This window comes from Lingula anatina, chromosome 9, assembly GCF_051362555.1.
Source record: "Lingula anatina isolate TDL-2025a chromosome 9, LinAna3.0, whole genome shotgun sequence".
Taxonomy (NCBI): Eukaryota; Metazoa; Brachiopoda; class Lingulata; order Lingulida; family Lingulidae; genus Lingula; species Lingula anatina.
The window spans coordinates 14,522,374-14,534,324 of record NC_141775.1 but is presented as its reverse complement, the minus strand read 5'-3'; the positions used below and the strand labels follow the sequence as shown (position 1 = coordinate 14,534,324).

General features: G+C 38.4%; 1 protein-coding gene across 3 annotated transcripts; it reads left to right on the top strand.

The window, feature by feature from the left end:
* Nucleotides 1-7,871: 7,871 nt before the first annotated feature.
* Nucleotides 7,872-10,924, top strand: LOC106171726 (uncharacterized). 3 transcript variants are annotated; one of them, XM_086996262.1, is made up of 3 exons: nucleotides 7,872-8,126; nucleotides 8,383-8,471; nucleotides 9,709-10,924. In XM_086996262.1, exons 1-3 carry the CDS (start codon nucleotides 7,926-7,928, stop codon nucleotides 9,734-9,736), a joined length of 318 nt encoding a protein of 105 aa, XP_086852388.1. In that variant the 5' UTR covers nucleotides 7,872-7,925; the 3' UTR covers nucleotides 9,737-10,924. The 3 variants fall into 3 exon arrangements, with proteins under 3 accessions (XP_086852388.1, XP_086852387.1, XP_086852385.1); XM_086996261.1 differs by having other exon boundaries at nucleotides 7,881-8,126; nucleotides 8,383-8,458; XM_086996259.1 differs by having other exon boundaries at nucleotides 7,911-8,126; nucleotides 8,383-8,475.
* Nucleotides 10,925-11,951: the final 1,027 nt, after the last annotated feature.

Sequence of the window (11,951 nt, the reverse complement as noted above, 5' to 3'; positions counted from 1 at the left end):
CATTCTTAACTTGCAGAGTATAATTTATCTTGATCTCCCAGTTTTAGTGTGTGTGTGTTGTTCAAATTCACAACATATTTAAAGAATATTAAAAATAAATAGTGTGTTGTATACTAAATGCAGAAATGAAAGGGTACACAGTAAAAAACGCGTTCTGGGAAGGGCAGAGAAATATGGGGAAAAAGGGGATCTTTATAAAGTTGAAAGTATTTTCCGTTTATACAGTCCATAAAAAGTGTCTTATTTTTCTTCCAGTAGGCTTTTTTATGTGTACCACAGGCGGTACAAATAACCTTCAACCTTCTGCGCATAGTTACTGTAGGCCTACTCCCGCTCCACCAAGCTTTTTCCTCCGCTAGCCTATGGCCCAGAAGATATAAAGAGGACCTTTTTTTAAAACCATATCGGTTAAAAAAAACATTTTATTCGTGATGAGACAAAAAAAACTGAAGCAACTCTGCGTGTACCTACGTAAATCGTATCGAATTCCGGGATGTTGTGCAAATGGACCAAATTTATCCAGAGTGGACATTTTCCCAGCAAACAGAGTTATTTCGATCAGGGACGTGGAGATGGGGGGGGGGGGGGGGGCAGGGACGTGGAGATGGCTATGGGGAGGGGCAGGGACCTGGAGAAGGCCACGGGGAGGGGCAGGTTGGGGTCAATACACAGTCTACACATCAGGACTTGACTTTTTAATGATGGCAATGGGTCAGTCTTGGCTGTCTACATGTTTCTAGGACAATTGCCTCAAGACAACCCCCACCCCGAACAGTTCCCCCAAGACACCCCCGCCTTCTCAGAAAAAATACTCTGGTTTTGAATTATCTATATCATACATCTGTTCCATTAAAACATTTCTTGCTTAACGACGTCTGCCTGAAGACAGAATTTTATTAAAAGCAGGCATTTACAATTTTTCTCAATATCACATTTTCATTCTCATTATTATATACATTACAGGGGGAATTGTCCTGGGTGGGGGGCGGGGGGTTAATTACCTGGATAAATTTTTGAGCTCTAAGACCATCTAAAGACGAGGATGAATAAGAACATTTGAAGCTTTTTTTTTTTCAAATAAAATTTCTTTGGGAAGATAAGGATTAAGAAATTTAAGTTGACTTATCAACTCTATCATTTAAGGCAGCAATTTCAATAAAATTTTGTACAGCGTATGTGCAAATGAAGTGTTCCGCGTGTGTCGACAGTGATCTCCTTGGTAGATACACAGCGTGGTGTGCTGCTGAGACCTATTAGTCTGTGGTTTGGGACAAGTTGAAGGCAGAATCCATGGATATGATCCCAGAGCTGGGATCGTGAACTAAACGTTATCTGAAACAGACATAGAAACAAAACTTAAAATTGCGCTGATACACATTATTCACAGTTTAGGTGACTCTCTAACGTACATTCCAAGCCATTGAATTGTCTCTAAAAATGGACCGGCCCAGTAAAAAGTAGGCCTACCTCTCTTCAGAAGACGACCTCAATCCAGACCCAAACGATAACTCTCACCTGTCATCCCAGTTAACAAACTTTCGAAACTGCCACAGACAAAAAATTTCGTTAACTAGCAAGTCACATGTATCACATGATGCTTTTAAAAATTCGAAACTAAATCACAGCATAGCCAAGGAAATCAAGTAAAATTCTTGCATCGCTCATGTCCGTAATGAATACACTAATAGATCATATCATACAAATAAATTATGCTATATTCTGCCACGGAGCCGAAGGTGAGGAGAGCAGCCAATATGACCAATAGGCAGTCCTTCTACTCTCCACCAGGGGTCGGCTGGGGGACGGGGGTGTTTTATTATTTTTATTTTCAAAGTTTCTCGCTGGACAAGACAAAGACTGGTGCAGAATTGGCCAGAAAAATATATGTGACATTTTAATGAACAATTCTCTGTGTGGCCCTGGTAAGGGTTACTACTGTCCTTTCAACAATGCAAGCGAGACTCCAGCTGATTCTGATGCTTTCTCAACCATGATTGTGACGGATTCCATAAAAATATCACCCCATTGTGTTAGTGAAGACATAACGTCAGACGGGAGGGGAGGGAGATAGCATGTTACATGTACGTGTATTGCAATAATTGGAGTGTTTGAAGGGGAATGTGGTGGGGGGGGGAGGATAACGGGGGTGGATGTAGGGGAGGAAGGGAGACACAAAAAGATCAGTTCGTTTCAACAGTCGACCTAACTCACGGGGAACAAATATTTTTAGGTTGTCCCGGACAGCATCTAAAAGATTTCTGGAAACTCACCTCAGCATACTTGTGGCGGTGTAAGTAATAGTAGCAGTGCATGTAGTAGTAGACCTACAGGATGAAGTCGTCCACTGTGGTAGTTATAGTAGTATTTAGAGTGGTAGTATAGAAGGCAATGTAATTACTGACATAGGCTGTACATGTATATAAGTAATAAGCACTGCACGTGGCTTTGATGACAATACACTCTAGAAAACCAATCGATTGAGCTATGAGCGGATCTCGTTTCATTACCCTTATAAAGGACTGACCCCCTCACCCCCTCACCCCCCCCCCCACACACACACACACACGCGCACACACACACACAAACAGTTTTTGATAATAATGAAATTATGAGACCGAAATTTCTCTCAGGTGCGCCCGCAAATATTTCAAAAACTGTACGCATAATTCCCGACCAAATATATTAAAAATTTACCAGATATCTAATCCTAGTGTACATTTGTCGTATACGATGCCCGTACGGTGTCTATGTATTGTCCATATGCCCCTACTCGTGAGGCATCCGTTACTTTACTTCAAGGTCATGTGGGAGAAATGGTACGGCGCCCGTACCGAACGTAAGCATGCTAGTCCATAGACACTTTTACAGTGCAAAAAATACGGCAAATTGATTTCGATTCCACTGTACGGCGTTTGTGAAAAATGAGTATGGGTTTGGGAGAGTCGGGAAAATTGAGTTTTGAGAGCGTTGGGGTGTTTACTACAATGTAGTGTCCTTTAACTCTAACACACCAGGTTATACAAACTTTTACAACTTTTGTCTCTTTAATCTTTTTAATCTATGTAACAACCGTATGGTTCAACTATAGTACTTCATAAAGATGAACTTAAAAGATGGCGTCTATTTCTAAAATCGCAGCAATGGAAAATTAACTGGCAAAGCGTCAACGCTACGAAAGGAACTAAAATTAAAATACCTTAAAAACGGAACCTAAAGTGCCTACAGAATTTACGTGGAGTCAAACTTTGCTATGTTTGAACTACACAAACTGTCAGCGATTAATTTTCACATCAAGTATGTTTGCCGACTTGCACGAAATATTGCACATTTTCATTTATGCACTGGGGCTTATTTGCGCGACAATCCAGAATATACATCAGAAAACATAAAACAGAAGTGCTAATGAATGAGCCGAATTGCCTATCTTTCCACATAGGCAATGGACTTAAATAGTACGGTTTGAAGGACAGACAGATAATTTTATCTTATTTTTTAATTAAAAATGAATTTGTTACGAAGTGAGATATTTGGGACTTCACAAAGAAATCTGAACACTATTTCAAAAATGTTCCAGTAACATAAGAAGTTAGGCTAGTGTCACCTCTACCTGAGGTGTGCAACAAGCCACACAACGGAGACTGAAATATCGGAGCGCAAAAATTTACTTGTTTTAATTATTGATTTAAACAGGCTGTTAGTATGACTAGGCTAGGCTAGTGTTAGTATGGTTAGGCTAGTGTCACCTCTACCTGAGGTGTGCAAAAAGCCACACAACGGAGACTGAAATATCGGAGCGCAAAAATTGACTTGTTTTAATTATTGATTTAAACAGGCTGTTAGTATGACTAAGTTGTAAAACAGCCAGTAAAATTCTTGAAGCATTGAAAGACATGAATTGGAATATGATAAATTTCTTAATTGCCGATTTGATTTTTCTATGTCATTTTGTATAGTCAAAGTATATTATTATAGCAAACTGATAATTTATAACCGGGCCGTTTCTTTCCAAAGCATGAAAGTAGCTTTTACCTGTGTTTGTGTGTGAGGGGGCTGGGGGGGGGGGGGGGGGGGGGGGGGGGCGTAGGTCGTGCGCGGAAATCTCCCTCTCTGTCAATTGTCAGTGTTGACAGGTATGTAATGGTCCGGGAGAATAGAGGAAGTTGAGTTACAAAGGGTTAATGCTACAGTATTTGACCTCAGAGTCTATTTCAACATGATTGTGACGGTGTCCATGAATTTCATCATATTGTGCTAGTGAAGACAGCGATAAATGATAGAGGGCGCTAATATGATAATTTTCATCTAATTTCTCCGGAGTATCATAAAAAAATTTTAAATACTCGAAACTTTTTGTACTGAATACAAAAAAAAAGCCACACGGTTATCAATTTATTGCCATAACAGCGACAATTATTTAACAATTTTTTAGCACTTATATTTATCCCCTCGGGTAGTGCTGGTTAATTTGAACGTTTTGTGGTTAAAATGGGTGTTAGAGCTAAAATATCTGCAAGTACTGTAGTGTTAGTAAACGCTTAATCCGACTTCAAATCAGTATACCAATTTAACTATAGTTTTAAAGTCAATCAACCAATGCAGCCCATAAAGAAGTAGAAGCACAGTATGTCGTCCAACTTTGGCACTTGGCACACTTCCCCTATATAGTTTTGGGCCAAGTAGGCCCTGGGGAACAATTTGGGGAAATAATTTGAGAATGTCCATTTCACAAGCTAATGCGAACAAGGTTTTTTTTTCAGTAACACCTCAATCTTAATGCCTGAGCCCCGTAACTCGAAAGCATCCCGCATTGCGACCGAGCGCAAGCTTCTCGATTCCATAACTCGCCCATAATCGCCCCATATAATACATTGTAGCCAATACCCGATGCTTTCGAGTTACAGGGCCCTCCAATTGTGATAGGGACAAGCAGACGCAGAGACAAAAAATACCTTATCTGAGGTTTTGGTCGTCTTAATCCATCCCTTTATGCCAAATTATGAAAATTCCCATTTCTAAAGCTCAGATTTTACCCATTATTTTATCTTATTTGTTATTTTTTCCGTACCGTGCTATTTGCTGTGCGTGGGAAGTTGCATGCCTTCCTCACATCGCTCGACCCTTAAGCAATTTCTATCCAACAAAGTTGCCTGTTTTTTTGTTTTTTTTTTCTTATCACTGGTGCATACATTAAAATTATCGACATATATAAATATGACAGTAAATAAAGATATACTTTATGAAGTATAATTTTTTTCAAACTGAGTAAGCACTGCTAAAATTAATTATTGAAAATTGTTCTTCATTACTTTCACCTACATGACTTGATTCTTTTTCCTGTCACAAGAGAGTCTTTCAAGAATACAGCTGTAACGGTCTAGTTTGTTCCTGTTATTTGAATGCATTTCCCCTTAGGTATTATAATCTTTCTTCCTCTTTTTCGAAAATCTTTAAAAAATGTTAAAGAAGTTTCACTATGCATTCATCCCGGAATTTCTTCAGTTAATGTTGTCTTGAAGATGACACCCAGCTTCACCACCCTATGTTTTTCTCCCTATTGTTTCGGAACGGGGGTGGGGGGGGGGGGTCCATATTCCTTTGTACATATATGGTATTCAATACTGGCAAAATTAATTCTTGAAAAGTGTTCTTAATTGTTTACACCTACATCTGTACATGGCTTCATTCTTTGTTTTTCCTGTCACAAGGGGCAGTCTTTCAAGACTACATCTGTAACAGTCGAGTTTGTTCCTGTTATTTGCACACATTATCCCCTTTGGAAATATGATCGTTCTTCCTCCTTTTACAAAATCTGTAAATTTTTTTCAAAGAAATTGTTGAGAACAGACAGAGAATTCTGAAAAGTAGCTGCTGTCATGATATCGCTGCAAGGGACGCGGTGGGGCCCCGATCTTACGCTTCGGTCACAACCGGCCCGCACGGGCTCTTACGGGCTGTTTGTGTCCAAATTTTGCGCAGAATCTCACGTCCCACGCAAGTCTTTCTTAAGCCTAGGTCCCAACTACGTTTTGGACGCACGGTTTTTTAGGTTCCTTGCGTCCGGCTAGGACGTAGCTAGATCGCAGGGAAGGAATCAAGTAATTGGTGATTGCAAAGTGTTGATCACGTCGTAAAGTTTCTGCGTGCTGTTTGCGTCCTCCAAAAGTCGCACGATGGACGTGCTGCTCACGCACGAACTCCCACGTTTTCCCCATTTTTTTCGGCCGTAGACCACACGTAGCGTTCGATTGGGACCTAGGCTTTACGAAATTTCGAGTTCGCAGACAGCCTGTAAGCACGCACGGGGGAAATTGGACATGTCCAAAAGATTCCACGAATAACCTGCGAACAGCAAGGCCGCCAGCGTAACTTGCTCCCATCAGTTCGCAAGTAAGTCGTGCGTGGTCCAAGATGCACGTCGCAAGCAATGAAGGTGCCCTTTTTTTTGCGTGTTGAGTATGCACACGCCCATCCAGGTAACGAACAAAGTCGAAAGCAGCCGAGAATGCGTCGCACGTTTGTCACCCCCAAGCCGGGAGTATAAAAGGCGTGCTAACGACGCACGCTCATGTCTTGACAATGAACGTCGATTGAGCAACGTGTACAACAATTTTCAAAAAATTCAAATTTTGCTCAATTTAGCTTCTAGTATGCCTCCAAAATTGCAAGAGAAAGAAGCTTAGAGAGCAGAAAAGAAGGGAGGAGGAAGAAGAAAGGCGGGGAAAACAGGAGCAAAACTGACGTACGCCGTCAGTACGTCATCATAAGCGTGTGAGGCAAGTGCAAAGCAAAAGTAACGCAAAAGGGTACTACTTTCGCTGTGCGTTGCATTCTCTTCATAAGCGGAAAGTGCGTGCCACGTAACGCAGGTACTGTAGGAAGCTGTTCGATGACTATGGTTATCAACTGCGTAATGATTGTGATTGACGTTTGTTTATAAAACCGTCAATCAAAGTCGTGTGCTTTTGACAGCTTCCGTAAAAATAAATTAAACCGTATGAGTTTGATTGGCACCTGTCTATTACAACACTTTTGTTACCTTTAGTTAGTAAAAAGCAAAGTGCATTTTTCCATGCAGCTCTTTTTAGTCTCAATTCCTACCAGTCCTGATAGGTACGTCTCGACAGATACGTCTTGACAGATAACGGGACCCGATACTTCTACGTCCCCATATCTTTAAACCCATGTACCAATAAATGCAAGTGCCGATAGACTAATCAGATTAGAGTCTGCTTTTGAAAATGCCACCTATCTAATGGTGGCACCTTATTTATTTTTATTCAAATAAAATTATTTCTTGTAATTAAACTTCAATTACCATTACCTGAGGGCCATTGGGAAGACAAAATTTTAATTTACTATGTTTTACCCTCAATAACCATTTTTTTTATAAATAAATAAATAAATAAAAACTTCGCTTTGATATTTATTATAAAAAGCACTATATTTACCCCCGCGACCTTGAATTTTGATACGGATTACCGTACAAACATTGACAATGTTACTTCATTATTCAGTAAGACTTGTGCTGTGTGAAAAATAAACATACGGAGACATTTGCGCCCTAAATATACACTAAACTCCATAAAAACATGTTATTTGGTCATATAGATTTTGAAAGTGAGGGAGGTGAGAACATTTACAACTAGTTTGAATCAGTATTAGTTTAATGTACTTTATAAAACACATCTGTAAGGTCAATCCTGGCTGTGACAGCTGCAGTTAACTAAGCTGTACTCACTCTAGGCCTCACTCATATGAACGCTGTCAGTAATATTAGCGGTCTATACAAATCGGGTAAGAAGAACGCATCGTATCTTTTCTAACGCAACCCGCACAAGTGATTTTTTAGGGGGGGGGGGTGAAACATAGCTAAATAATTTGATATCAGACATAATGGTTGATAAGATGTTATTATTTTTCCCATAATGATGGTAGAAAGCCTAAATCACCATCCTGGGATTAGGACCCATTGCCCTATATCAAATAACAAAAACAAGTTTAAATCGAAACTTGCGTGTGAAAAGCGGGTGACCTGTACATTATTATGTAATACAGGTGAGCATTTCGGTGAGAGGTGTTCAGACAGGACCGAGGTCAGTAGAAGATGGAGAAGACAGAAGCTCATGGTACGTTGCTGCAAATTCCACACGTAGGCCAAAAATTTAGCACAGAAAATGACAGGAAGCTGCTGTAATATTGTGCACTTGATATAAGATAACGTTGTGTATTTTGTGTTGACGATGTTTGCCCAAATGATGCATTTCGCACTGGGACATTTTAGTCCTTATGACTGTGGAGACAATGCACTTATGTCTAATACACTCTCCATTAGAATTTCAAAATCAGCTCAGAGTTTGAATGAATTATTTTCTGTAATTTCAGAGAAGGAACGCACTTGCCAATGAGGAAGTGAGGGGCTTATTGCAGCTGTCCAAAGGTCTGAACAAGTCCTCAACAAGTAAGACGACTGGGCAGGTATCTACATTCTCCTAATTGTTTTATTGGCAAGGTCATTGACCTGTTTTCAAAGTATCAAAAATATCTTGTTAATGAAAGTTAACTTCAAACAGACAAATGCACATTCAGTAACAAGATGTTGAACTATTGTGTAACTGCATTCCTGGAAACGACAGGCCATTTGGGGAGGTGAGGGGGGTGGGGACGGGGCTACATGTACAGTGTCCCTTCCTTAGTGTTGTAAAGCAAATGACTTAATCTTTCACTAATTGCAGATAATAATTAAAAGGAATCAAACGAGTAAAAGGATAGGGAGTAATTTAGTGTAAGTTAAATTTCTTTAAAAGTCAATAAGTGTAAAAATTGTGATCGTAGTAGAAAAAGATGGAACATGTCAAAGTCACATATAGTTCGATTTGATTGGTTAATTTATCAATAGATTTGCAAGTTTCGGACAGGTGTAAAACACATGGATAAGGTCCAAGCATGAGTAATTCAATTAATATTTTTAATTGAAAACAAGTCTCTTAGAGATTATTTAATAAGAAAATGTTGAATGGTGGCCTGCAACATGAGAATGGAAAATTCCTTGTAAAACAAAGTAAAACAAGTAAATGCATGATCAGTCCGGAGAAATAGAGTTTAAATACTTGTGAAATGGTATGAAAAGAGAGTCGGTGAATAAACGTTCGAAAGCTCCAGACCGTCCTTATTGTCAATATTACAATTATTATCTGCAATTAGTGAAAGTGTAAGTCATTTGCTTTACAACATTAGTTTAAGAGGTATCTCTTCTCCCTCCCAAAATAGCAAATCAAAACAAGAACAAGAACAAATCAAAAGTGCAAAAAAATTGTACATGGCACGAAACTAGACGAAATACAGCTAAAAACCCTCCGCCTGAAAACCCTGGCTTGGTCCGTCAAAACGTGCCTACATAATGTCTTTTTAGATTCTGTCAATTTTATACTAATTGGGCCCATCTGCCAAATGTTTTCATTCACTGACTTTCATTTCCGTGAATATTTCTGTTATCCGGGCGCCTGGTCCTTTCATACCGCATCTTACATATGAATGCAAAGAAGTATGTTGTCATTAAACAATGTGTCTATAGGGTAGAAAAGAATAGGAATGGCACAATAGTGTTTTGTTAACATAATCGCATGTGTTCCAAAAAAGCATGCTGTAAAGATATACACATACTGCTTCATCAAACTGTGTCATGAATGTGATTTTCTTCGTTTATTTCAGTGGCTCCCAACCGCTGTTTACCGGATGATTGGATGCATCGCCGATCAAAGACATCAGATTCATGTTGGACATCGCCTGCGCCCATGCCAAGATTCTCTTCCTTGTTGAAATTTGTGTTGTAGTTTATTCGCAGGGTTGACATTCGATATGAAGTGTAATCTTTGCCTTGGATAATACTATTCTGCATAAAATGTGTGTCAAATTAATTGTTGCACGCAGCAAGAATTTTTAACGAAATTTCTGATCAGAGAAAAAGAAAGAAATGGATGGCGTCGACCCTGCATGTCGCTGGTTATATATTATACATTTGTTTCTAAATTGTAGTACAGTACTCTGTCTGCTAATATCGTTTCAAGGTATTTTATTTATTATGTATATTTATTATTGTGTCAGGAGGTACCCATCAGTTCTCAAATCAAAATACGGCACTTTTTGGAGTTCATATTTAACAAAATAATTTTAATGCAAAAAGTATTTTGCTGAATGATGGATGAAAACAAAAATGATAGTGATCAATTATTTTTATAAGGTGATTTTTAGGTAGAGTATTGGTTTTCTAGTTGAAGGTAAAACTTGTCTGTGGGCAAATCTTCAGTTAGCCACTTGGCTGTGCATTTGAGGATATTTTAAATATTTATTTTGATTTGAATTGAATTGAATTTTGAGATTCCGATAAGAAAAATATCTCAACGTCATTACGTGAAACTTTTGAGAGACAAATGGTTTCATACATTGGACGTTAAGTTTGAGAAAAGAACAAGTTGTTAATTTAAAAACACTGTACTTCAAGTTATAATGCTTTGGAAATTACAGCGTTATGAAAATGATAAGATTTGTCCACGTGATTGCAGAATTGCCCATGTATAAGGAACAATTTTTTTTTAATTGTCGATGTCCGTTTGTGACGCATGTTAAGAATGAACTTACTTTGGTTTCGGTGTTTTGATATCGTGTCTGATCAGTGACAGATACACATTTACTGTGCTGGGAGGGGTCTAAAACAATGTTAAGAAAATGAAACCAGGAGAGGAATAGGGATTTTCACGAAATTACTGTGCATTCGTTATTGCAGTAGGAGAATATATGTTACCAACGTGATAAAAATTGTCCCTTCTTGGGGCCGACAAAATTTATCAGCATTGCATGAGCTCATTTGTGTGGTGTTCGACTTTTTGCCAATAAATGCAAAGCAGAAATGCAAGTGCTCTCCTGGAAATACTTCTTTGTTCATATGCATAAAAATATCTATGTAGAACTGACATTTATCATAAACTTTACATTTTTAATTTCGAAAATCCATCTTGCAATTCAAATTGATTTCTTCAGCCATCGCAAAACATTGTTTGGGGGTGGGGGTGGGGGGTTGGGGGGTTGGGGTGAATAGTCGTCCCAAATAATTCACTGAAGTTACGTTCACCTATGTATCTTGTTCGAAGTGCATTATTAATATATATTAACATTTCTTTGGTTGTGATTGAGAGAAAAAGGTCTGATTAGATGCCAGTCCTGCACGTCCTGTTGGGGGTATTTCTTGATCACTGAACACCGGAGACCAGAGTAAGGGTATTATTATTTATGAATTAATGAATCTTAAGTCACTGTTTTTCTTTCTGCGTAATCTTTTCAGTTTTGTTTGCATATTTTTTAAAAATTGTTATGACTAGAATAAGCTTGTAAGTTAACCAAGTCTTTATGCCGTTCCTGATTCGCATGCTGTCCCATTAACCTACCAATATTAGGACGTAATGAAATGAAAACAAAATAATATAAAACACTCGATTCTTAAAAATGACTATTTTTGGCTTCCTTTTTCTGTGCGAGAATCAGCACGACGTCATAGAACAAGGTGTGCGTGAGAGGACGACTCCCATATGAGATAATATGCTTTTTGGAATTTCGATATCATTCACACCACTGAAATTGGACACTTTGCTCCTCGATGGAATTAGTAATCAATTATAAACGTCACCTTTGAACAAAATTTGACAAGTACGATATGGTTGGACTTTCAGTTTATCTACCAGTTCTGGTCAATTTTTATGAATTTTGTTTGGGTAAGCATTATGTCCAAATTCTTTTTTTATATAAATCAAAAGAATACGTTGTACTTTCCAAAGTAGCTAGCCTATTATCTAGTAGACTTCTTTTTTTTTTGTTAAGCATAATTTATACAATTTTTAAAAAAATTAATGCTATTGTTACGATTGCTATCGATGTAGAAAAAATGAACTTCACGCATTTTG

Excerpts from the sequence above, each read along its gene's own strand:
- LOC106171726 (XM_086996259.1), top strand. The coding sequence starts at position 7,926 with ATGATGGTAGAAAGCCTAAATCACCATCCTGGGATTAGGACCCATTGC. Across the intron at positions 8,127-8,382 it reads GGAGAAGACAGAAGCTCATG|AGAAGGAACGCACTTGCCAA; the intron begins GTACGTTGCTGC and ends CTGTAATTTCAG. Across the intron at positions 8,476-9,708 it reads CAAGTAAGACGACTGGGCAG|TGGCTCCCAACCGCTGTTTA; the intron begins GTATCTACATTC and ends CGTTTATTTCAG.